Below are 27,431 nucleotides of genomic sequence, written 5' to 3' on the forward strand. Positions count from 1 at the left end.
CAGAGCAACTGGTTTCCTATCCGACAAGGTGTACGTCAAGGAGGAATCCTCTCTCCCCTTCTTTATTTGATCTACATCGATGGACTCATACAGAAGCTGAGGAAGAGTGGCATAGGCTGTAAAGTACTTTCCAGATACACAGGAACTCTTGTGCTTGCCGATGACGTAGTACTCCTCGCCAACCTCCCTGAAGATCTACAGCGTATGCTTGATATTGTCTTGGAGTACACCAAACAGTGGCACTACACCATCAATCCCTCCAAAAGTGCTGTAGTGATTTTCAACCTAGGACGTAACTCTGCAGATTTCCAATGGCACTTTGGTTCAGACATCATTCCTGTTCAGGCCTGCCATCCTCACCTTGGTGTCTTGCGCTCCTCTAATAAACTGAATCGCACCCATGAGATCTTTCAAAAGGGTAATAAGGCCCTGTACAGCTTGACAGGTACTGGTGCTTACCGGAGTGGTTTGTCCCCTGTCATTGTTTCCTCACTGTGGAAAACATTCTGTACGCCCAGAATGTTGTACGGAACTGAGGCTCTTAACCTACCGGATAGAGATAAGAGGGCCTTGGATGTGATGCAGAGCCACCTTTTCAAAAAGCTACTTGGTCTTCCAAGGACAACTGCACAGGAGGCTGTTCCTTTGCTTACAGGGATTCCCCTTCTATCTGACTCAATTAATCTCCTACATCTGCGTCTTTTGGGAAAGATTATCTCTCTACCTCAGGATAGAATTGAGCACAGGATCTTTTCGAGTGTTGTCTGCCAGGAGCCTACTATACCTACCATCAAAGTCCTCAAGGTTCTTCTAGAGAAGTACAATCTTCCATCTCTACCGGATCTCCTGCAGCAAGGTTGCTCGTATCTGACATGGAAGAAGAGAGTAACAAATGCAGTGGAAAGTAAAGTCCTTGCATCCCTCTCCGAAGAAACCTCCCTTAAGTCGTCCCTTCTTCTGTTCCATGATATTGACTTGGTGCTTCCCTATCATGTATTCCCGTCCGTCATTCACCCTGCACATCTCCGGATAGCCATCAATATGAAAGCTCAGCTTCTTACCAGCACCTATCTCACCCAAAGTCGACTGTGCAAGATCTCCAGACTAGTTTCCGACCCAAGTTGTCCTGCTTGCCATGCACCTGTGGAAACTGTCTTTCACTTTGTTAGTGAATGCATAGCCTATACCCATCTTAGAAATAATCTTCTGAATCATTTTCAAGAGGATGCCATTAAAGTGCTCTCAAGCTTTTCAAATACAGACTCCTATCTTCATGTTGCAAGAACCAGACTTATCCTCCTTGGTGTCATTGGCAATGTCTCGTATCAGTTTCCTGACTTTCATCCTGTTACTCTTCAATTTGTGTTTGATATACATTTCTCAAGACAGCGCCTTGTTGATCAAGCGGCTGCAAACAGTGACTAATAGCTCATTATTTTTACCATGCTGTACTGCAACTAAAGGCTTGCAGTTCTCCGGTGAACGGAGGAATTCAACACAGAAGAAGAAGAAGAAGATAGATCTATGCCAAGTGCGGCAGACAGCACCAGCATGACCAGGGTCCAGGCACGGCCAGATTTCACAAAATGAGATATGGATTAGGCCTATGGGACAATCGACAGAGCCTCAGACTGAGGCACTCCTAGTACCAATGAGGTCCAACATTACATGTATGGACCTCATAGGCGACATCAGTAGTATTTTTGGTTAGAAATCTCTGAGAACAGGATATTTATATATTATATCACAAGTGCAAGCTATATTCCTTTCTCTTATTTAAATTATAATTTTATAGTGTAAATGCATCGTTAGCAACAACAAAAAATGAAAGAAATGAAGGGGAACTTACATTTTCACGGCTTTTTCCTGATTTTCTGGGCAGCTGCTCTTCTCTTCTGACTCGCGATCGAAGCTGATATGAAGATCACGTGATTCGCGTTCTCGTCAGCTGATCGGTTGGTTATTCTTTTCGTCAGACGTTAATAATATATATTTTATAATGCTAGCATTCATCGCTAATTTAGGTGAAAGAGATTGAAGTTAAACAGCGCCAGGTCGGAATCATAATTATTTTGGAAGAGTGTATTTATACACTCGATCTCATACCTGACGTAGACGGCGCTATTCAACAAATGCACAATCTTCAATATAAAAAATAAAACAGAAAGAACGCCTTGAACACAGGCCAAAATGCCTAACGATTTCTCCGCGGCATTAACAACTATCGTAAAGGGCGCTCCATTTATCAATAAAGATGGATGCTAAGCTGTCTATGGCGACAAAATTTGCCGCAAATATTTACGAAGAATTGTGAGAAATGGTCTGAAAATGCAACAAAAGAACCGGTGAGTACCGATTAAACATTATCAATTTATTTAATAGAACATATTAAATGACTACAATGTAACAATTTCTAGATAATATTGCTTAGTTCTAAGCTAGGGCGGCCCAAATGCGCGTGAGTGGAGTCCCAGTTTATTAGCACGGGTAAGTATTGGGGTGTCGCCTAGAGTGGACTGAGGCTTAGATTTTTTAGAGATAATTTTAGTATACAAATAATGCATGCAGCCGAGTGCGTTAGTGGAAATGCAGAGCACGCGAGGTTTCTTTACTTAGATAGGTGCCGCACTGTGCACGAGCCGCTGGCACTCCTAGTACCAATGAGGTCCAACATTACATGTATGGACCTCATAGGCGACATCAGTAGTATTTTTGGTTAGAAATCTCTGAGAACAGGATATTTATATATTATATCACAAGTACAAGCTATATTCCTTTCTCTTATTTAAATTATAATTTTATAGTGTAAATGCATCATTAGCAACAACAAAAAATGAAAGAAATGAAGGGGAACTTACATTTTCACGGCTTTTTCCTGATTTTCTGGGCAGCTGCTCTTCTCTTCTGACTCGCGATCGAAGCTGATATGAAGATCACGTGATTCGCGTTCTCGTCAGCTGATCGGTTGGTTATTCTTTTCGTCAGACGTTAATAATATATATTTTATAATGCTAGCATTCATCGCTAATTTAGGTGAAAGAGATTGAAGTTAAACAGCGCCAGGTCGGAATCATAATTATTTTGGAAGAGTGTATTTATACACTCGATCTCATACCTGACGTAGACGGCGCTATTCAACAAATGCACAATCTTCAATGTAAAAAATAAAACAGAAAGAACGCCTTGAACACAGGCCAAAATGCCTAACGATTTCTCCGCGGCATTAACAACTATCGTAAAGGGCGCTCCATTTATCAATAAAGATGGATGCTAAGCTGTCTATGGCGACAAAATTTGCCGCAAATATTTACGAAGAATTGTGAGAAATGGTCTGAAAATGCAACAAAAGAACCGGTGAGTACCGATTAAACATTATCAATTTATTTAATAGAACATATTTAATGACTACAATGTAACAATTTCTAGATAATATTGCTTAGTTCTAAGCTAGGGCGGCCCAAATGCGCGTGAGTGGAGTCCCAGTTTATTAGCACGGGTAAGTATTGGGGTGTCGCCTAGAGTGGACTGAGGCTTAGATTTTTTAGAGATAATTTTAGTATACAAATAATGCATGCAGCCGAGTGCGTTAGTGGAAATGCAGAGCACGCGAGGTTTCTTTACTTAGATAGGTGCCGCACTGTGCACGAGCCGCTGGCACTCCTAGTACCAATGAGGTCCAACATTACATGTATGGACCTCATAGGCGACATCAGTAGTATTTTTGGTTAGAAATCTCTGAGAACAGGATATTTATATATTATATCACAAGTACAAGCTATATTCCTTTCTCTTATTTAAATTATAATTTTATAGTGTAAATGCATCATTAGCAACAACAAAAAATGAAAGAAATGAAGGGGAACTTACATTTTCACGGCTTTTTCCTGATTTTCTGGGCAGCTGCTCTTCTCTTCTGACTCGCGATCGAAGCTGATATGAAGATCACGTGATTCGCGTTCTCGTCAGCTGATCGGTTGGTTATTCTTTTCGTCAGACGTTAATAATATATATTTTATAATGCTAGCATTCATCGCTAATTTAGGTGAAAGAGATTGAAGTTAAACAGCGCCAGGTCGGAATCATAATTATTTTGGAAGAGTGTATTTATACACTCGATCTCATACCTGACGTAGACGGCGCTATTCAACAAATGCACAATCTTCAATATAAAAAATAAAACAGAAAGAACGCCTTGAACACAGGCCAAAATGCCTAACGATTTCTCCGCGGCATTAACAACTATCGTAAAGGGCGCTCCATTTATCAATAAAGATGGATGCTAAGCTGTCTATGGCGACAAAATTTGCCGCAAATATTTACGAAGAATTGTGAGAAATGGTCTGAAAATGCAACAAAAGAACCGGTGAGTACCGATTAAACATTTCAATTTATTTAATAGAACATATTAAATGACTACAATGTAACAATTTCTAGATAATATTGCTTAGTTCTAAGCTAGGGCGGCCCAAATGCGCGTGAGTGGAGTCCCAGTTTATTAGCACGGGTAAGTATTGGGGTGTCGCCTAGAGTGGCCGCTGGCGGCGAGTGCCCAGTGTGCACCATCTGAACTGAAGAAACCGAGCTTTCTCTGCATTTACTTTTACGCACGACAGAGCAAGTGCATTATTTGTTTTATAAAATAGCAACACAGAAACAAATTCTAGAAAAAATACAGTACAGTTTTGTTGGACTTCTCCCGGGACTTCTACCGCACTGGTTTGCTTGAGCGTGCAATGTCAATTTTCGTTGCGCACCTTTTGCACTGCCAGTGCCATGCAGTGCACCAAAAAAGTTGGATGTCGTGACGCGTATTGGCCAATCGCGATGCTTGAAATAATACACCTATTTTATAAAAGTTATTAAGTATGATTCACGAGTGGATCGACCAATCCAGGTCTGACTTAATAAAACAATCAACAAATAAGGCTACACAGTGTTAGATTTGCACAAAAAATACAAAGTAGAGGAAGGGAGGGTGAAGGAGAGAAAGAAAAGAGATGAATTGAGAGGAAAGAAAGAAGAAAATGAAGGGGAAAATGAAGTAAAGAAAATTAAGGAAACAAGAAAAAATAGAAAGAAAGTTAGAATAAGAGAAGGATGATAGAATTAAAAAGAATAAAAGAAAGAGAAAAGGTTTCCTTCATTTAAAAGGAAGAAAGGGAATTAATGTGTGAAAGAAAATAAAGGAAAGAAAGGAAAAAGGAGGAAGAAAGAATTAAAGAATGAAGGAAAGAAAATGTTTCCTTCATTCTTTGAAAGAAAGAAGAAAACAGGAAGGGAGGAAGGAAAGACGGGAAAGAAAGAAAGAATAAGGGGAAAGATTTGGAAGGAAAAAATGAAATCAAGAACGAAAGAAAGGATAAAATAAAATTGAGGGAAAAAAGAATTAAGGGATAAGAGAATGAAAAAAGAGAGAAAATAATGGAAGGGGAGAAAGATATAGAAAAAGGAGAGGAAGGCGGAGAAGGAAGCAAAGAAAAGTTTAAGGAAAGAAAGAATGAAGGAAATAAAAACAAGGAAATTCAAAAAAGAAGGAAAGAAAGAAAAAAACAAACAGAGAGAGAAAGGATCAGAAAAAGAATGATTGGAAATACAGATACAAACTGTAGATGGAACAAACAAATAAGGCAAGCAGGAAGGATAGAAGGATGAAGAAAGAAAGATAGAAAAGAAAGAAAAAAAAAGAATGAGGAAAAAGATCAAACTTACAAAGTTACAGCATACAAAAAAATTTAAATTATTTTAACAAAAATCTATCATGAGGTTGTTTTTTTTTAAATATATTTCAGAAATGAATAAAATTCAAAATTAAACATTGTCAAACTTCACAGCATCACACACAGGCATCTCTCATCCCATTACAAGTTTGCACCGATCACAACAAGACTCAAAACAAAAGCTGAAACAACTAGATCTAGTTATGAAAACCGAACAACTTTCTTCTCCGATTACATCACCCAATCAGTAATCTGAGAATCCATATAATTATAAAAATTTCCTGCTGATTTTGTGATTATTTTGATGGAAAACTGTTTATCATATGAGATTTTTTTCACCATTGAGAAAAAACTACTCCGATCCTACACGCCTAGCTATAGTCATGATTGTAGCCTGCCACTCACAGTCAGGAGGCCAGTTCGTTTGCATGTATTGGGAAGCAAGAAAATCACTGCAGAACTTGCAAAAGTTAACAGTTATTGATTTTATTGTTATCTCTGTTCGTCATCTGTTGGTTATTTGATGAAAATTCTTTACTTTTCCATGTATTACTTATACTTTGTTCAATATTCTGAAATACGGGACAGAATATGTCGCTCGCATTTATTGGCCAGGATATTGAAAATTCTAATCGGAAAGCCTTGATAAAACCCTAACTCAACGAACGTAGAGGGCAGCAACACACTGCTGCCAGTTTTTCCTCTCCGGCAGAAAATTTAAAAAAAAAAGGAATAAATCATCGTTAACGTATATTTTCGAAATTTTATTTGAAAAGGCGTTGTATCAAAAGAAAGATTAGAGTCGAACAAAAATAGTGGGCCATCGTTCAAGATAATATAATGTCATTTAGGCCTTTAAAAAGGTTAATTCTAGACAAAACACTATCGGCCCGAATTGGGAGAACTGATTACACATGAGGGCTCGTACTACCGTCGGTGAATGGGGATGATAGTAAAATGTCAGAAATTGTTAACTTAAATAAATCCCCCAAAACGACGGTTATTCCTGTCTAGGTTAGGCTATATTTTGGGTTACAAAAATAGTGATACTTTTTTGGGCTTAAGCCTACTTGCTCACTGCAACCATCCTGCCTGTGGGGAAACTACAGGTAGGACTATGGTATGCTAATGCTGTAGACAGCACACATTTTTTAAAAATCATTAAAATATCACTTTTATGATAAATAAATACTAATTTCCATACAGTTGCAATTTATTTGTCATTAGTAACTTGGAGTAATTTTTGTATTCACCAGAGCCCTCAAAAACTTGAATTTTGGAAATATTTTTGTCTACGTCCTCTATTGATGGAAAGTAGTAATTGCAAGAAAATTTTCATTTTTCAATCTCTATTTTTAATTAAGAAAAATAATTAAAAGAATGAAATTTACTTAAGAGCCAAGTTATATGATGAATAGCTGTAATGGAAACTGACAGTGTAAAAAAATCAAGCATTTTTCCCAAAGAAAAATAGGAAATAAACCAAACAGTGCCAACTTTATTTCGCCACACATGGAGTAGTAATTGAGAGAACAAGGTTATATCATAACCTTGTACATTGAATGAGTGCCTAAGCCTAGCTGCCGGCCAGCGGCTAGCCTACACTACACTACCTCAAGTGATGTTCGTGTAGGCTCCAATCCACTTCACTACCGCTACACCTACCCGAACATCAAGGTGATGAACTCGCTCTGATACTCTGAGTGACAAAGGTGGGATTTTATGGGGGGAGCTATAAAACTCATGCACCAACACGATGTTAAGAAGAATAAAAAACTTATCTTCCTACTTTTCATTCTAATTTCACTCCATATCCATCCTACGGTTAGTCTCAAAATGTGTGATTTAGAGCCAGTATCGGGTTCCTCACACGTATTAATTCACTGCCGATTCCACCATGGCTGGGAATCGAAACCATGTCCCCCTCATCGAAAGACGAGGGTCTTAATCACCAGACCATGATGCCCCACAAATGATACTTTATTGATACTCAAATGGCACTCAAACGACAGCTCTTCTCTACTTCATTATCTAGATCGGAAGGATTCCCGCTGGTTTACATTTACATTCACATCTTTGTCCTGTTCACGTCTGGGACGATGATGTCATTCGGGTCACAGAGGTCACTTTGGGCCATCGTCACGGCTGTTTCCATGGCAATCTTCACCACGATCACCCAGAGTCAGCAGCCAAAGACCAAGATGTGGCTCGTGGTAAGATCTTTCACTCATTTAACTTTTTGCCTGTTGGAACTGGGTATATTCCTTGTACAAAGTCTATGGAAATAACTGAATTCGTTAGTCAACAGGTTAACTTAAAGGTAAAAGACAGTAGTTGCAAGCAAACAATTATTTTGTGAGAAAGTCGTTTTAATCAAGGTTAATTGTCAAAATATTATCATACATCTAGATCTGGTACATTAATGTCAACTTATATTTGTAAAATCATGAATTCTTATCTCAAATTGATAACTCTGATGATCACTAACACAGAAAAGCATATGTGGGACAGTGTATTAATATTGCTTCGAAAAATACCTGACATTTGATGGAATTCCATGCTTATCTGGCACATATTTTTCAATTTTAAACATTTTGGTGGTAATTTCACTTGAATTTGTTCGAATTCATTTTGAGATCATTACTACAGCTGGTACTTATCTTTAACACATTTTCTACTGCAACAGGGTGAACTCTGTACAAATTCTATGGGAATTAGAGAATTCATTAGTCAAAAGGCTTAACACATTGGCCCGTATTCTGAACTTGGGTTTAAATTAAAATCGTGGTTTAAAGTTGTGGTTTAACTATGGATAGTCAATTGCAGCACAATTCTCTATTAATATGCATTCAATTCATTAGCTCACTCGACACTCAAATCATTCATAACTGCTGGGAATGATAACTGAAGTAGTTTTCTTCGTTATGAAAGCAGCTGGAAACGAAACAGTACACATATGAAATATACAATGTAAACAGAAGTTTTGAGTTTTTGGCTCCCCATGATTCTAGCAGAGAGTTAGACCGTGGTCTAAGTTAAACCAAACTTCAGATATGGGCCCCTGTGTATAAACATTATAATGATTTCAGATAATTATATACTTAATCACACATCGCAGACGGTCTCATCAGGCACGCAATGTCTGCTCAAAAGGGTTCACAGTGTGTTCATAGTGTGTTCAAAGTGTGTTCATAGTGTGTTCATAGTGTGTTCAAAGTGTGTTCAAAGTGTGTTCAAAGTGTGTTCATAGTGTGTTCATAGTGTGTTCATAGTGTGTTCATAGTGTGTTCAAAGTGTGTTCAAAGTGTGTTCAAAGTGTGTTCATAGTGTGTTCATAGTATGTTCATAGTGTGTTCAAAGTGTGTTCATAGTGTGTTCATAGTGTGTTCATAGTGTGTTCATAGTGTGTTCATAGTGTGTTCAAAGTGTGTTCAAAGTGTGTTCATAGTGTGTTCATAGTGTGTTCAAAGTGTGTTCATAGTGTGTTCACATAGCCTTCTGGCACTGAGTGGTTCCTGGGGAAAGACTGTCAGAAATCTGCAACAATGTCCATTTTGGCATCACTTGGGTACCTTTTACCATTTTAGTATCTTTTCATCATTTGAGAATCATTCTCTTTTTCCCTTCTATCCTCACCTCACCAGGCAAGGATCGCATCTCACGAACTGGGTAGTCCTTGTACAAAATCTGTGGAAATATTTGAATTCGGTAGTCAACAGGTTAACACATTGCCTACTGCAACAGGGTGAACTCTGTACAAAGTCTACGGGAATTAGATAATTCAAGAGTTAACAAGTCAACCTATTACCATCAGGAACTTGGTGGCTCTTGTTCAAAGCCTATGGGTTGTAGAGAATTCATTGTCAAAAGGTTGCCTTCTGGAACTGAGTAGTTCATGTGCAAAGACTGTCAGAAATATGCAACATTGTGAATTTTAGAATCATTTGGGTACCTTGTTCAGTACCATTTTAGTATATCTTCGTCATCGTTCGAGAATCATTCTCTCTTTCCCTTCTCTCCTCCCTCCAAACAACTTTTTATCTCACCAGGCACGGATCGCATCTCACGATATCGGAGTCATCGGAGTATTCCTCATCCTCGCCAGCCGCGTCGGAGAAGACCTCGGCAAGAAATACCGCCTCCACTTCCTCTTCCCCTACGGCAAGAACCTCATCTCCATCTTCTGCATCATCAACTCCGTCCAGCTCTACCGGACGCCCGAGGAACGCCGTGCCTTCCTCTCGACGCTCCCCCACGGCGAGACGGCCATGGTCCTCCTGGGCGTGGCCCTGCTCATGGGCGGGTTCCTCTTCTCCTCCGAGTTCCAGACTAAACGCATCAGTGCATTTTTAGCCGTCGCTCTGTTGTTTTTTATCCTGACCATAGAAGGTAACCTTCATTATTGGCACATGAAAGCGAGATTAGAATACTGGATGCAAATGAATATGGTTCTGAATAGTGTCACTGTTCTGTGTAGCTTGATCTTCATGGCAACATGATAGTAGTTTGATTCAGGGGACAGTTTCATTGAGCTCATTGTAAGTCATGCACAACTTTACATAAGAAACTAAATCTGTTTTGGCAAGTTTTTGTAGATATTTGGGAGAAAAGTCAACTTGAACAGTTTCACCAAAAATCAGCATTCTACTTGCTATTCAAAGTGAGTTAAAGAAAAACAAATGCATAACTGATTACTTAAATATTTCAGAAATCAATCTTTTCACTATACAGTCTTGTGGTGATCACATGATCTGAAGTTGAGATCAGGGGGGGGGGGGGCGTTTCATGAAAGGACTTGTCGGACGTTTTAGCCAATCAACATCAGAGAAAGATGTCAGATCTGACAACTTGTCGGATGAAAATGTTGATGAAACACTCCCCGGGGAGCGTTTCATCAACATTTTTGTCCGACAAGTTGTCAGATCTTACAATTTTCCCTGATTCTGATTGGGCGAGAGGTACTGTTACTATGGTAATTGTCGGATAAAACAGGACTTGTCGGATAAAATCCTTTCATGAAACGCTCCCCTGATAAGGTTGTAAAAGCCTGGTCTGAAATAAAGCAGAAAAAATAGGGTTAACCCTAATCAAATTTTGACAAATTCAAACCTTGGCTTCAGATGTTAAAATGTTAACTACACAAATTTTGATGTATAAACATTGGGTTTCAAGTTGAGTGGATTAGATTGAGATTCAAATTGAATTAAATTGAATTGAATTGGACTGACCTGAATTGAATTTATTAAGCTGAATTGAATTAACTTGAATTGAATTGAACTGTTCTGAATTGAATTGAATTTAACACCCCATAACAGGTTACCAGTTGTGTGTAAAATTATGCGTCACTTCCGACAGCTTTATGAAAAACCTCTCAGAATTATAAGCTTTACTTAAGCATTAATTATTTTGTGGCATGCCACTTAGGAATGCCTCTCTCTGCCCAGGTGAGAAATGGCTGACCAAAAAGAAGCAAGCATGGAAGTAGTTTGCTCTGAGTCATTCTGATGGTAACTGGTTTACATTGCTCCAAAGGGAGTGGAGAAAGTATTAAAGCAATAATCTTATAGGGGAAGGGAATTAAAGGGGAAGTTTATACCCTGATGAAAAGTTTGTTGTAAATATAGTGGAAAAAATGATTAAAAATATTGGTGAAGATTTGAGGAAAATCCACTATAGATTGAGAAAGCTATTAGAAGTTTAAGTTTAGGATTTGTGACATCATAAGTGAGCAGCTGCTACATTATGTAACATAAAATGCATAAATATCAATTTTAAAATGGTTCTTCTGTTTAGGAACGGGTGTGAAATGATTTGTCTATTACTGAAGGTACAGGAATAAACATTTTCAATTTTCTGAGAAAATGACATTTCATTGATTTTTTACCAGTATGATGTATAGAAAAGATGATTGCATAATATGACGTCACAAATCAAATAATTAGAATTCTGTAAGTTTTTTATTCTTTGATACATTTTACTCAAACCTTCACCATTGTTCTTTTAAATTAATTTTTTCTATTTTACTATCAAATTTTTGTCAGGGTAAACTTCCCCTTTAATAAATGTGACTCAACATTTTCCCTTATTACATTCTCCTAGTTACACAGTTGTATTCATATATTTGATAGATATACCTACATGTAATATACGGATTCATTTCATGTAAGGTTTTGAGTACGATCATGATTGCAAAAGTTATTATCAATTTACAAAATTTTGACTATTTTTCAATGACGTATGCAATTAAATCTGTTTAAATGTTAAATATCGGAGCACTGAAATGTTTTAATAAGAAAAGGTTTGACTTTAAAGAGGCTAATAACATGTTTTACATGATAATAAAACAAGGAATGGAATGGATGATGTGGGCTGAAAAAATGTTTGACTGGTGTATACAGTGTGTCTCAAAAAAAAATATATATATATATACGCTTTTGAAATGACTGCCAAGTAAACGGATAACACTATTGGGGGAAGGTATATGTAGAAATCCGATAACTTTTTGAGACACACTGTAGAGATACAGTGTCTCCCTTATGCATTTTTTGTCTCGCCTGAACAAAGTTTTTTTTGCTTGAACGAAGTTTGGTAGAGACCTAGTGATCATTTTTCCTGTTAGTCTTTTACAAAAATGTTAAGTTTTTGTTTAATTTACTCTGATTTCTTTATTACTTTATATGTTTGTCATTTTGCCTCCGACGAAGATTCTGCTAGGATCGAAAGCTTAGGCCCCTTTTGACTTTCTTCTTTATTACTGCATCAATTATGATCCCACTTGGTACAAATGATCTTTGGGTAACACCACATGTGTGTCAAGGAGGATGATGGGGTCAAAGGTCATCTAGGGGTGAAAAGGTCAAGTTTTTGTTAAACCTGCTTTCATTTCTTTATTTCCACATCAATTGTGTTTACACTTGGTACATGTGTGTTCACAAGGATCATTAGGTCAAAGGTCATCTAGGGGTCAAATGATCATATTGCATATTTTATTGATCAAGAAATCAGGCGAGACTTGTGGACGTGAACCATCTTGTCTTTATATTGAATGCTAGTATTCGTATACGGGATATAATTAGAAAGACAAATTAACAATTATTGTCAACTTGAGAAAGAAAAGCAGATTAATCTGAAAAATGAAGAAAAAAAATTATATTAAAAATTATAATGAACAAAAATCATGATCTTCTGTTTCATGTAATTATTTAGTGGAAAATATGATGTAAATTGCCACTTTATTTTCTGCATGGTCACATTTGAAATTAGACTATATGGCTTTAGACCAAAAAAGCGTATTCTTACTGTCGATATTTGAAGCTTTGAATTTGAATAAAACACAAGATACATGTCCAAGAGTTTCGTTAGCATCATTTTTAGGGAACCGCTTGGAAGTTTCACCAAGATTGCACAGTATACACATCTCATACTTCGGTGAACCCTGAACTTCAAACCTTATTTTCTCCTTATTTTTGAAGCTTTCACTGAATTTCTTCTGCATTCAATCAAGTATTTGTTTGGGTTATTGTTTATCAAGTTATAGATCATTCAAACCTTAAGATGTGCTTTCTCAAGCTTAATAAAAATGTCAACATTCATGTTGGGTGACCTATAGTATTGTTGGTCTGGGGGTGGCAGATAACATGGAAAATTGCCAGTTTGTCTACTACCAGCTCGTTCACTCACCACATGGTATAACCTTCATTTAGTCTAATGCCATTCCGTCCATCAACATTTCGTCTAACAACCATTTGTTCCAATAACCATTTGGTCCAATCATCACTTCATCTAATCGCCAGTTTGTCTATGACCATTTTGTCTCATAACCATTTGGTCTAATATTTGTTTTATTTTCATTCATTTTGCCCAATTAACACTTAGTCTTATTAGACCAAATGGTATATGGACTAAATGGCTATTGGACCAACTGGTTATTAGACGAAATGGTGTGTGGACGAAATGGCAGTGGCATTTAGACTATGTGGATATTAGACGAACTTATAGTTGACCAAATGATAGTGGACGAGTTGGCAATTGGACGAATTGGCATTGGACCAAATGAAAATAAACAATGAACATATTTGTATGTGAGGGATTATAAAGGCAAGCTTATAATTCAGTTTTTATCATACATATAACTTTTTTGTGTCGGTGCAAGAATGCCCTTAGCAAACATTTTCATGCACTGCTTTGGTGCAGAAACACCCTTACGCAATGCACTTATGCGCACTGCTAAGTGCGTTTTTGCACACACGCAATGCATGAAAGTGTTGTGTTATCGTGTTCTGGCATTGACACAGCATTTTGTTTTCATCTACATGTTAATGAAAAAATTTCAAAAGCCAAAGGAGAGATGAAATATGTACAATGTCATGTATGCCTTTTTATCAACCTAAAAAACTCTAAAACCAACAAAAAAATTAAAAGAAATGCTTTTGATATGTTATAATCGAAGATTTTGTGTAATTTCTATCATGCTGATAATAATAGAACACATAAGTCTATGTGATGAAATGAAGATGGTGTTTCCGGTCACTTTATATTTCACTTTTTAGAAGCACTACTGTTAATAATGATTTTCTGACGCAATTTGTTTTTTCTATATTCAGAAGAGAAAGTGCACCAAAAGTCTTGAGACCAAGAATTTGAAGGAAAAAACAGTTTCCCATTTGAAATTACAACAAATGGTGTCCCGTGACTGCGCAAAGCAGGGCACCCAATTCTTAGGTGCCTAAGGATGCAATACCCGAAATCTCAACATTTATCACCATTTTGAGTCAGATTTTTAAAACATCTGTCGCTATATTGAAAATGTAAATTTATTGGTTCGGTAGTTGGATTTCTTTTATTATATTAGAATTGGGCAGACACCGGTACACATATTTCAGACATAGGGCACCACATATATATATACAGGTGCAAGAACAATGTCACAAATACATGTATTGCATAGTTTACATGTATATCAAATTTGAAATATTGAGAGGTGACTGTTTTGAAAAATATATGGTGGATTTAGAACAAAAAAAAATAATCAATGATTCATCTGAATATAATAAATACTATAGATAATTGTATAGCTTATTGTCTTTTATCTGGTATAGTCTAGACAATTACTCATTCATGCACGAGTGAGTAAATTTATTTGAAGAAAAAAGACACTGAAATCATTTGGCAGATAGTACCTGAAAGAAAATCATGTCTATTAATTTCCTTGTCTGTTCCTGAAATGCGATTCCTCAATTATTCTCAAGAGTCGCGACTTCTAATCCTGCCACGGCCTACATGTACTTCTACGACGATACTCGGCAGGATCCATAAGTCAGGATGTAGTGCTAAGGAAATATCTTGGGTGCTCATCTGCAGTGCATACTTGTCGATGCTACCTTCATGAATGTTGTGTACATGCAGAATCCTATTTTGAAGTACCCTTTTATCATTTGTAACACAGAACAGAAACAGTTTATCAATGGACGGAAAATAATTTTTTTTAAACACACTACATTGCATAAAATACAAATATCTCTTTATAATACTTCGGCAAATATGCTTGGACGGAACAAGGAAGTCTTCTGTGTCACTGCAAAACTACAAAATGAATTTCATTCATATATACATGGCACATTTCTCATAAAGTCACTCTTACATCAGGGGCCCATTTCATAAAGAGGCACAACTGTTGTAACTTTGTCATTATGGCAACTTCCATAGAAGCCTTGATTATGATTGGCTGCTGAGCCCGGTTACCATGATTGATAATTCTGATGATCACTAACACGGAAAAGCATATGTGGGACGGTGTATTAATATTGCTTTGAAAAAATACCCGACATTTGATGGAATTCCGTGCTTATTTTGCTCATTTCTCAGCAATAGCGCATTTTCTTCCAGAGCTATTTGGCACATACTTTTTATTCATACATACAAATACTTTGAGGGTAATTTCATTGGATTCTGTTTGAACTCATTTTGAGATCGTTACCACAACTGGTATTTACCTTTAAGTTGAAATGCACACAAAGTTGGCAGCAAGGATAATTTGATAGAGAGCTAGGGGGAGGGGGCAAGTCATTTTTTCTCTCTTTCAATTGGATAGGGGTAATACAGACTTGGATGATCCCTATTTGTTACTCTTCTTTTTCTTCCTCTTTCTCTTCTTTTCCTGTCTTAATTTACAATCATTACTTGAAATACCACAGGGTAGTAATGTCCCCTGACCCCTGTAGTATCACCCGAATGAACTTGCATGTAATTTCATTAATAATAACAATGATAATTATAATAAACAGCTCTTGTACAGTTTGTCCCAGAAAAAAAGGAAACCGGGATTCCCACATCTTATTTCCTCAAAGGCAAACTCTCACTGACCCTGGAATGAGATGGATTCAGATAAGCATGTGAGTTTCTGCGCAAATCGTTTCTGATAGACCTCAATATTTATTGTCTGTAATCTGCCATGAATGATTTTCTGACGCAATTTGGTGGCAGCGGTGGGATTCGAACCCATGCCATCAAAATATATTTCGAGTGTTAGGACAGAGTCTTTGATTGAGACAAGGATATAATAAGCCAGTTCACGGCTAGCTCATGATCAACTTTTCTCAAATGACCTTTGTGATTTTTCATTAGGATAAGCACTATCATTTTCAAATGTAGATGTTGCGTAAGCTTTACCGGCAGAGTATTCAAATTCTAAGAACAAAAGGCATTGTATAGACCAGGTGACTTGAATAGTACATCAGGGATAAAGTTTGGAAATCTGTTTTATTGTCTGCCTTTGGCACATTTGACTATTGTTTAGGCTCCTGTCAAATACCAGTGATTATGAAGGCTCTATTTATTACTCTTCAGCTTGGATGTGATAAAATAGTTTGAAAGGAATACATGAATAATCATCAAATCACAAATGCCTATGACAGTGAATTTGAAAGCCACCTTCATGGTTTATCTCAAATGACCTTTTTCTGCTCGTGCGCAGTTTACAACCGTGAACAGGCTTATTCATTATTGTAACATATCACAGACACAGTTGACAAGTTGGACCTCGCAGCTCAGATTTTTTACAAGTCAAATCGATGTTAGCCGATGCCTTCAAATGACTCAAAGTCACACAAGACACTATTCAAGCGTTCATGTCCACTGAAATGGTTTTCATTTTAATACAAAATTGGAGGGAAAATATCTTGTTTTTTGTCTAATGAGATATTTAAATAGATTACAACTTTGGAAAGCACAAGTGATCTTGATTAAATATTCATATAATTACATGTACATCAAGTAATTGGTAAAAAATAAATAATTTCAGTTTTGACAAAATTATCTGTACAAATTGATAATATATAAATATACGTATGTATTTGAATTGATATAATTATAAAATGTAACACCACTGCAAATCAATTAATCTACTGAAGTTGATGAATTTTTACACAAATTAAAAACATGAAATGCTCATTATGTTTACAGAAAGACTTAGGGTTATGTTCAAATAATTGTATGTACTTAATAAATAATACATGTACATGATTGGAATATCTGCGCTCTGTTGGCTAAAACATCTGGACCTTGTTGCATAAAAGTTACCATTATGGTAACTTTGCAATCCAATGGTAACTACCATTGTAACGCTGATCAACAGCCAGTAAAAATCAAGGATTTCATGCAAGTTACCATTGGATAACTTTTATGCAACGGGGCCCTGATATAATAGAATACAAGCATCTGATTTTCATAATTTAATATCTCAATGATAAAACCAAAATATGTTCATAGCAACACTATTTACATGTGTCTTGACTTTCATGCATTATTTTACATCAATTGAAATTTTCAAGACCTGATGGAATTCAATGTAAAAAAATAGGTCTGCAATAGCCTCTCACCCTCTACAGATTCTACAATAATAGGGTTGATCACCATAACATTTTACACAAACATTAAAATGATGTGTAGCATTGGTTTGTATTTATCATATTCAGGGGCCAACAAACGGTTTTGGAAGTGGGGGTGCTGACCTTGCAAAATATCACAATCAGAAGGCCATTTTTGTCTCACCTGCATAGCAGAGTGAGACTATAGGCGCCGCTTTTCCGACGGCGGCGGCGACGGCGGCGTCAACACCAAATCTTAACCTGAGGTTAAGTTTTTGAAATGACAGCATAACTTAGAAAGTATATGGACCTAGTTCATGAAACTTGGCCATAAGGTTAATCAAGTATTACTGAACATCCTGCCTGAGTTTCATGTCACATGACCATGCAAGGTCAAAGGTCATTTAGGGTCAATGAACTTAGACCATGTTGGGGGAATCAACATCAAAATCTTAACCTAAGGTTAAGTTTTTGAAATGTCATAACTTAGAAAATATATGGACCTAGTTCATGAAACTTATACATAAGGTTAATCAAGTATCAATGAACATCCTGCTTGAGTTTCACATCACATGACCAAGGTCAAAGGTCATTTAGGGTCAATGAACTTTGGCCGAATTGGGGGTATCTGTTGAATTACCATCATAACTTTGAAAGTTTATGGATCTGATTCATGAAACTTGGACATAATAGTAATCAAGTATTACTGAACATCCTGTGCAAGTTTCAGGTCACATGATCAAGGTCAAAGGTCATTTAGGGTCAATGAACTTTGGCCAAATTGGGGTATTTGTTGAATTACAGCCATAAATTTGAAAGTGTGTTGGTCTAGTTCATAAAACTTGGACATAATAGTAATCAAGTATCACTGAACATCCTGTGCAAGTTTCAGGTCACATGATCAAGGTCAAAGGTCATGTTAAGGTCAAAGAACTTTGGCCACGTTGGGGGTATTTGTTGAATTGCCATCATATCTCTATAAGTGTATTGGTCTAGTTCATAAAACGTGGAAATAAGAGTAACCAAGTATCACTGAACATCTTGTGCGAGTTATAGTAGTTTTCAAAATCAGCACTGCTGCTATATTGAATCGCGTGATGCAGGTGAGACGGCCAGAGGCATTCCACTTGTTATGTTTTTGTATACAGTTTTTGAAAAGGGGGGGGGGGGCTGAAGCACACCCAGCCCCAGCAACCTCCCCCCCCCCCTTCCTTCACGGCCCCTGATATTAAACTATAAAATAAGATGGAAAGAGGGCAAAATGGAGAAATGCTGTGAAGGGGGCCCATTTTTTGCGCAGCTAAAATTCGACTGAAATATTTTTAAATTTTACAAAAGCTTCATTCAGAATTTTTATTTTTTCTATATTTAGAAGAGAAAGTGTGCCAAAAATCTTGTTTAAGTAAGAAGAATTTGATTGAAAAAAAAAAACAGTTTTCAATTTGTAATTACACAAAAAATGGTGGCCCATGACTGCGCACAACATTGTGCCTGATTCTTACGTGCCTCAGGATGAAATACCTCAAATCTTAACATTTTTCACCATTTTGACTAAGAATTTTTCAATATCTGTCTCTACATTGAAAATGAAAATTTGTTTGTTTGGTAGTTGGTTTCCTTTTCTTATATTAGAATTGGGCAGATACCAGTATACATATGTGCAGACATAATACTTATTGCATAGTTTATATCAAATTCGAAATATTGAGAAATCACTGTTTTGGGGAAATATATGGTGAAATAAAATAAACAAAAACGAGAATTATCAATGATTTATCTGAACCTACTCACAAATACTATAAATGACCTATTAATTTTAAAACTAAGAATAATGTCTTTTATCTGGCAGTCTAGACAATTCCTCATTCATGCACGAGTGAGTAAATTTATTTGAAGAAAAAAGACACACTGAAATCATTTGGCAGATAGTACCTGAAAGAAAATCATGTCTATTAATTTCCATGTCTGTTCCTGAAATGCGATTCCTCAATTATTCTCAAGAGTCGCGACTTCTAATCCTGCCACGGCCTACATGTACTTCTACGACGATACTCGGCAGGATCCATAAGTCAGGATGTAGGTGTCACGCGCGTAAAACATTCCCCATAGACTTGTGTGTTAAAATGGCACTTAAGAAAAATTCATAACAAATAAATGTGAAATTAGAGGGTCGAATGTTTACTACCTTTGGATAGGATATATATCTGACATTCCATATCTGACCAGAGAAGGGTATCGTAGCCAGCTCATTTTAAAAATAAATCGCCATTTATGAAGATAACTATGATGGGATCAAATTCATCAACTGAAACAGTAAAATAGCCCCAATTCTTCCGGCAGTCAAAAAATAGTTCCAAATCATTGATATATCTTCCCAATTTGGGCAAAGGAAGTTCAGTAGTTACCATTTCTAGAATCAGTGTTAGATTTTGAATCACATTCATACACTTTTGTCGAATCAGCAATATCAAATTTAAAAAATTCGAATGGGTTGGGTCGAACGAATATCTTTAGCCCTCCTGATGTAATTAGGCTCATGGCACCTGTAGTGCTAAGGAAATATCTTGGGTGCTCATCTGCAGTGCATACTTGTCGATGCTACCTTCATGAATGTTGTGTACATGCAGAATCATATTTTGAAGTACCCTTTTATCATTTGTAACATAGAACACAAACAGTTTATTAATGGACGGAAAATAATTTTTTTTAAACACACTACATTGCATAAAATACAAAAATCTCTTCATAATGCTTCGGCAAATACACTTGGACGGAATATGGAAGTCTTCTCTGTGTCACTGCAAAACTACTAAATGAATTTCATTCATATATACATGGCACATTTCTCATAAAGTCACTCTTACATCAGGGGCCCATTTCATAAAGAGGTACAACTGTTGTAACTTTGTCATAACGGCAACTTCCATAGAAGCCTTGATTATGATTGGCTGCTGAGCCCTGTTACCATGATTGATAATTCTGATGATCACTAACACGGAAAAGCATATGTGGGACGGTGTATTACTATTGCTTCGAAAAAATACCCGACATTTGATGGAATTCCTTTCTTATTTTGCTCATTTCTCAGCAATAGCGCATTTTCTTCCAGAGCTATTTGGCACATACTTTTATTCATACATACAAATACTTTGAGGGTAATTTCATTGGATTCTGTTTGAACTCATTTTGAAATCGTTACCACAACTGGTATTTATCTGCAGTAGTGGCAGCAAGGGTAATTCAATGGAGAGAGAGGGGGGTGGGAGGCAAGAAGACAACCGAAAGGTAAAGTCATTTTTTATTTTTCTTAATTGGATAAGGGTAATACAGACTTGGATGATCCCTGTTTGTTACTCTTCTTTTTCTTCCTCTTTCTCTTCTTTTCCTGTCTTTACAGTCATTACTTGAAATACCACAGGGTAGTAATGTCCCCTGACCCCTGTAGTATCACCCGAATGATCATTTAATTTTATTAATGATGAAAATAATGATAATTATAATAAACAGTTCTTGCACAGTGTGTCCCAGAAAAAAAGGAAACCGGGATTCCCACATCTTATTTCTTCAAAGGCAAACTCTCTCACTGACCCTGGAATGAGGTGGATTCAGATAAGCATGTGAGTTTCTGCGCAAATCGTTTCTGATAGACCTCAATATTAATTGTCTGTAATCTGCCATGAATGATTTGCAAAGCTGTTGGTCTCAAATTAAAGATGAGTTTCCACTCTTATCATAAGTATAAAATTCATAGAAAAACAGGTTTACTAAATTGTGAAATCAATCTCTGATCACGGGTTTCCTTTTTTGTGGGGCACACTGTATAGCGTATATCACATTATGATTATAATATCTCTATAGATGCGCTTCCAAAGGATTTGGATATTATAAACCTGGGGCCGTATTCTGAAAATTGTCTTAAGAGAAATATTCTTGTATCTTTAGAGTTACAATAAAATCGGTATTCTGAAAATTCTTGTATCTTTTCTAGTAAATTTTCTTGTAACTTTCGCTGAGCGCGTATGATGTCAGAGCTAGAATTATGTGTAGAGTTAAAAACGGCGCCTAAATATCCCTTTGCACAAGATAACATCGAGATAAAAGGTATTCTGAAAATTCTCTTATCTTTGCGTTCTGTTAACTTCCTTGCAAAATACAAGAAAATTTACAAGAGGTAGGGGGCTATTGTAACGTATTGTTGCATGCGATATTTGTCCGTCTGTAATAATCATTTCTTGCTGCATCCCGCAAGAACATCTTGTTTTACAAAAGGAGACATTCCAAAGACATTATAACGACGGATTGGTAGACTTAAATTGGTGTTCGAGACGATGAATCTTTTCAGAGAAAATATATCTTTGAGAAGAGCTACGTGTATTTTTAGCACAGAAGCGCACAAGCATAGGCGTCGGGGGCGCAAGGAAATTACGCATCATATCAACAATGCGCTTCATTATTTTTCAGAAGAGACGCTTCTATTGGTTGACCTAAGCATATAACGACAAGCTTAATGATTGGTTGATGATGAAATATTGGACGTGTCAGAGGTGAAATAGGGGACGTCCTTACAGAGATAAGTCAATTTTCAGAATACCAATTTAAGAGAATTTTAGTGAGCTGTTACATTGCTGACTTACAAGAAAAGTTACAAGAAAAGTTAAGACAATTTTCAGAATACCAATTCAAGAGAATTTTAGTGAGCTGTTATATTGCTGACTTACAAGAAAAGTTAAGACAATTTTCAGAATACCACCCCAGGTTGAAGCTTGGTGGCAGTGATTCCTTACAGCACACACATATTTCAAGGGTCTAATTTCTACCAGATACCCAGGGATACTGTACCTCACCTGGGTCAAGTGCAGCACAATAGGGATAAATTTATTGCTGAAGGAACCATTGAACTACGCCATGGCTGGGATTTGAACCCGCAACCCTCTGTTTCAAACTGAAGACTAATCCACTTGGCCAGAATGCTCCACATCAATATTACATTTTTATCATTATTAAGTTTGTCATAAGTTCAATATAAAGCAATAATGCTCAGTACAAAATGTCTGGGTTATCTTTGGCATACAAGACATTCCAGTTTGTAAAAATCATGTATATGTTTGTGTACATCATCTAAGAATAGAACAGACACCTGAAACCATTTCTTTGTCTAGATTTGGACGGTATAGCCTCAATGTACTTCAACAAGAAACATCAAAGCTCTTCTTTGTCTCAGAGTTCATTCAATATCTACAGTTCACATTCAATATAAATGTTTTATACATATCTTATCAAATAAGAAAGGTTTGGGCATTGCATTTAAAAATAAATAAAAAAAATATAAGTATTTTTCAGTCCCTCTGACAGCTTAGTACACTCGGTACAAATTATGGATCTATTTTCTTCATATTGCCTGTTCATTAATCCATACATGTACAAAGTCTTTTTGATCATGCATGCTTGAACTACTCAAGTCATTAAAAAAACTGAGCAATGAAAAGAAGTTCTCTCCTTTTTCGATAGGTACGATCGTATATCTGTATGTCTATTGACATTCCTCCTCCTTCTCGAGTCTGGATAGGTTACTTCAAAACTACCAGAATATAGTGTACTCTGTACAAATACTTGACCTAATCCATTTTTCAAACTGCCTTAGCAATTAAATGAGTTCACTCCACTTTCGATAGTATTGATCATAGTTCCGTATATCTATCAATACTTCTCTTTCGTTTTGAGTCTGCATAACTTCAAACCTACCTGCGTCCAGTTTACTTGGTATCAATGCTTGATCTACTGAAGTCATATAAAACACTGAGGAATGAAAACAGATCTCTCCACTTTCGATAGGTTTGATCATAATTCTGTATGTCTGTCAATACTTCTTCTTCTTTGTCTCGAGTCTAGACAGGTTATTCCCAACCTACCAACGTTAAATGTACTTGATACAAATCCTGTACTTGATCTAATCCATGTATAAAGCTGCTTGTGCATTAAGATGAGTTCTTTCAGCATTTGTTAGTTTTGATCATAATTCTATATGTCTATCGATACTCCTTCTTCTTGAGTCAGGGTAAGTCACCTCAAACCTTCCACTGTACAGCGTGCTTGATACAAATCCTGTACTTGATCTTATCAATGTATAAAACTGCTTGTGCATTAGTTAATTCAGCATTTATTAGCTTTGATCATAATTCTGTATGTCTATCAATACTCCTCCTTCTTCTCCTTCGTCTTGAGTCAGGGTAAGTCACTTCAAACCTTCCAGCGTCCAGCGTACTTGGTATAAACGTTGCGTCTCCCATAATCATTCCATGATTGTCGTACAGTGAATCATCAACCAGCATGGTGGATCCTACAAAACAATGAAAAGGTGAAATTTCATGATATAACCTGCAGATTTGCTATGAAATCATCTGAGGAAGTTGGGATGTACTCATGTGATGATTAACAACAACGAAATATAATGTTTAGTGTTTCATCATTTTCTTTATTTAAAATCACTTTAGTTAATTTAACACTAAGCCAACTTAGATCACACTTTTAAGGAGTGCCGTTTGCCACCTAGCTATGTCATCACCATTATCACCACCATCATTGTCATCACCAACATCATTGTCATCACCAACATCATCCTTATCATCTTCACCAACATCATCATCATAATCATTATCATCACCACCATCTCTATCTTTCTCATTACAACCATTATCAGCAACATCATAGTCATGCCATCATCATTATCATCATCATCCTAACCATAGTCATCCCCATCACCACCACCAACATTAACATCTTCATCATTACCACCACCCCCACCTTCGACATCATCATCACAATCATCATCATCACCACCACCACAATCATCGATCATCATCATTACCACCATCATCATCATCATTACCACCACCGACATCACCACCCCCGACTCATACTACTCACCATCACTCTCAGTGTCCATAGTATAATGACCATCCAGTAGTTTCTTGTGTTTCTGCCAGTCCAGACCAGCTAGCTGCATGTGCTCCTCAATCTCAGAGTCTAATAGAGCTAGCCCCCATATTCTAACCTCATCCATAGTTCCTTCAAACAGATTGCTGCTATTATCAGCTCCAAGATACAGATCCACATCAGAGTTCTAGACAACAACATAAAGATATCAAGGAAAAGGTGTTTGAAAATTTAGGATATCATGAAATTTGATCTGCCAATAATCTCTCCTGACAATAAAGGACAGCGATACATGTACAAGCATTTTATTAGGATTAGGTTAATCTGTTTTCTCTCCAAAAATTGACAACAAGAATTCATTCCCAGATTACATGGATTGAACAGATCGTCGCTTCATTTCATAACTTTTATTTTTCAGTTCATTACTCTTTTCTTTCAAGTCTTGCGCAACTCTCGAGACTAAATTTGTGACGTTTACTCATGCTGTTCTGAAAATATGCAATATTTTTTTAAGTGCTTTCCAAATGTTGTTTTCTAGCCAAAAAATCATATATCGATAATAGACGGTCCTTACTTTTAATGATTATTTTACTTATTCTGTTTTCCATTTCATTTATTCCATGTTTTTATGATTGAAATATTTCACCCTTGAAGCATTGATCTCAATACCAATGAAGACAGTTTATAAGATTGGATGTTTATAAGATTGGATTACAGTTTACAGATTACTAAATTTGTGAAGTTTACTCATGCTGTTCTGAAAATACGCAATATTTTGTAAGTGCTTTCCAAATGTTGTTTTCTGGCAAAAAAAAAAATATATCTATAACAGACAGTCCTTTCTTTTAATGATTAAAAGCAACTTATTCCATTTTTTATGATTGAAATATTTCACCCTTGACGCATTGGTTTATAAGATTGGATGTTCATTACATACCCACGTCAGACCAGGTACGCTAGTAGTATCATCCTCTAATGTTCCATTCACAAATAAGGACAAGATGCAATCTACATGAATCAATAGAAAAGCAGCTCTAGTCATTAGGGTCTAAATTTTATACAGTGAATATGCAATCAAGTCAATTCAAAATGCAATCAAAGTAAGTATAAGAAGATGCAATCAAATCAATTCCAAGAAAATGCAATCAATTCAATGAATTGAGAATGCAATCAAATCAATTCATTCAAAAGTAGTATCAAATCAATTCATTGAAAGTGATATCATATCAATTCCTTGAAGTTGCATTAATTAATTGAAAATGAAATGAAATGAATATATTTTAGATGCAATTAAATCAATTAATTGAAAATTGTATCAAATCAATTATTGAAAATTAACCCATCACTAAAAATGCAATCAAATTAATTCATTGAAAATGCAACACAATCAATTAATTGAACATGCAATCAAATCAATTCCATGGAAATACAATCAAAACTAATTGACAATCAAATCCACTGGAAATACATACACATATTAACCTGACATAAACTTTCCTGAAAACAAAACATTGTTTACTGAACATACTTCTGCACAACTTGATAGGATAATGAATGCCTTTTTTATTCAATATATCATTGTGGGGGTGTTGTTGCCCTCTAGAATAAACATTATGGCCAGTATTCTGAAGTCAGGTTTAACTTAGACCATGGTCTAACTCTGTACTAAAATTATGGAAAGCCAAAAGTGTCAAAATTTTTATTAATTTGTATGTTTCTTATACATGTATTTACTGTGCTCTTTCCTGATTCTTCAATTGTGAAGACAATCATATATTTATACTTCCTAGACAATTATTAATGATTTGAGAGCCAAATGGGCTTAAATATGATATCTCTACTGTTACTGATTTATGTAACAATTGGCTATCCATACTTAAACTACAACTTTAAACCTGAGTTTAAGTTAAACCCGACTTCAGAATACAGGCCTATACCTTGTGCATCTAGTCTGAGAGCTACATGGTTCCAGGCATCTTCTACAAGTGGACTGCTTGTAGCATTCACATAAAAGCTCCCATATTTCCCATAGACATAGCTGCAACAATAGAAAAGAATCCAAAATAAAACAAGAAATCGATAAAAGAATAAATGGTAGTCATCATCATTCTTTAAACCCTTGTCATCCTGTATTTCTTTTCCCCTCTATCATTCCTCTTATCATATAATTATCAAAACCAGGAACCTAAATTACAATGAACTGTGATTATTCTAATCATTCACAACTATGGAAAGCCAGCAATAAATTGTATAGTCAGGGCTTCACACCAACCTGCTCCTGTCGGACCAGTAGATATACCCAGTTTTTCAATGAGAATTAGAAAGACTATCATTCGCTGCCCAAAACACTGGTAGTAGGCCGGGAACCAAGATCCACCATCTCTAGTTATTACCAAGCTTCAAATGTAAACCTCTCATTATCATATTACCATTCTTCTATGACGAGAGACTATTATCAGCTGCCCAAAACAGCAGTAGCTTAGGACGAGGATACTCCGTCTCTAGGTAACACTATACTTCTAATGTAAATCTTATAAACTACCCATCTTCTATGATGAGAGAAAGACTATCATCAGCTGCCCCAAACCCGGTAGCATGGACCAAAGAGACCCTATCTCAAAGTAACACCAAACTTCTAATGTAAATCTAATCATCCTACCCATCTTCTATGATAAGAGAAAGACTATCATCAGCCGCTCCAAACACTGGTAGCGTGGAACTTAGAGATCCTGTCTCTAGGTAACACCAAGCTTCTAATGTAAAGCTCTCATCGATATCAAGCGACTGGATACCGGGTAGTATCACATAATCATCGTCCCCATCGAATTGGAGAGCTTGGTTTAATCTGATAAAGTAAGAAGAAAAATAAAATAATTATATTGCATAACAGTTTGTTTGAACTTTTATGGTATAAATG

General features: G+C 36.3%; 2 protein-coding genes across 3 annotated transcripts in view; one reads left to right on the forward strand and one right to left on the reverse strand.

Annotated features, from left to right (window-relative positions):
- The first annotated feature begins 7,735 nt into the window (after positions 1-7,735).
- LOC129263878 (transmembrane protein 101-like) lies at positions 7,736-14,722 on the forward strand. Of its 2 annotated transcripts, XR_010293858.1 has the most exons (3): positions 7,736-7,930; positions 9,767-10,537; positions 10,617-13,069. XR_010293858.1 is itself a non-coding variant. In XM_054901797.2 (2 exons), exons 1-2 carry the CDS (start codon positions 7,817-7,819, stop codon positions 10,214-10,216), a joined length of 564 nt encoding a protein of 187 aa, XP_054757772.2. In that variant the 5' UTR covers positions 7,736-7,816; the 3' UTR covers positions 10,217-14,722. The 2 variants fall into 2 exon arrangements, 1 of the variants encoding a protein (XP_054757772.2); XM_054901797.2 differs by having other exon boundaries at positions 9,767-14,722.
- A 6,243-nt stretch (positions 14,723-20,965) lies between these two features.
- The window catches only part of LOC129263455 (uncharacterized), a 125,185-nt gene continuing 118,719 nt past the window's right edge, over positions 20,966-27,431 (reverse strand). Inside the window, exons 65-69 of the mRNA XM_064100693.1 lie at positions 27,174-27,359; positions 26,452-26,552; positions 25,452-25,522; positions 24,506-24,701; positions 20,966-23,918 (exon numbers count right to left, since the gene is read on the reverse strand). Coding sequence (XP_063956763.1) covers positions 23,752-23,918; positions 24,506-24,701; positions 25,452-25,522; positions 26,452-26,552; positions 27,174-27,359 — 721 coding nt within the window. The 3' untranslated portion in view covers positions 20,966-23,751. The remainder of the gene's footprint in view (positions 23,919-24,505; positions 24,702-25,451; positions 25,523-26,451; positions 26,553-27,173; positions 27,360-27,431) is intronic.

This window comes from Lytechinus pictus, chromosome 6, assembly GCF_037042905.1.
Source record: "Lytechinus pictus isolate F3 Inbred chromosome 6, Lp3.0, whole genome shotgun sequence".
In the NCBI taxonomy this organism is placed as follows: domain Eukaryota; kingdom Metazoa; phylum Echinodermata; class Echinoidea; order Temnopleuroida; family Toxopneustidae; genus Lytechinus; species Lytechinus pictus.

Excerpts from the sequence above, each read along its gene's own strand:
- LOC129263878 (XM_054901797.2), top strand. The coding sequence starts at position 7,817 with ATGATGTCATTCGGGTCACAGAGGTCACTTTGGGCCATCGTCACGGCT. Across the intron at positions 7,931-9,766 it reads AGACCAAGATGTGGCTCGTG|GCACGGATCGCATCTCACGA; the intron begins GTAAGATCTTTC and ends TTATCTCACCAG.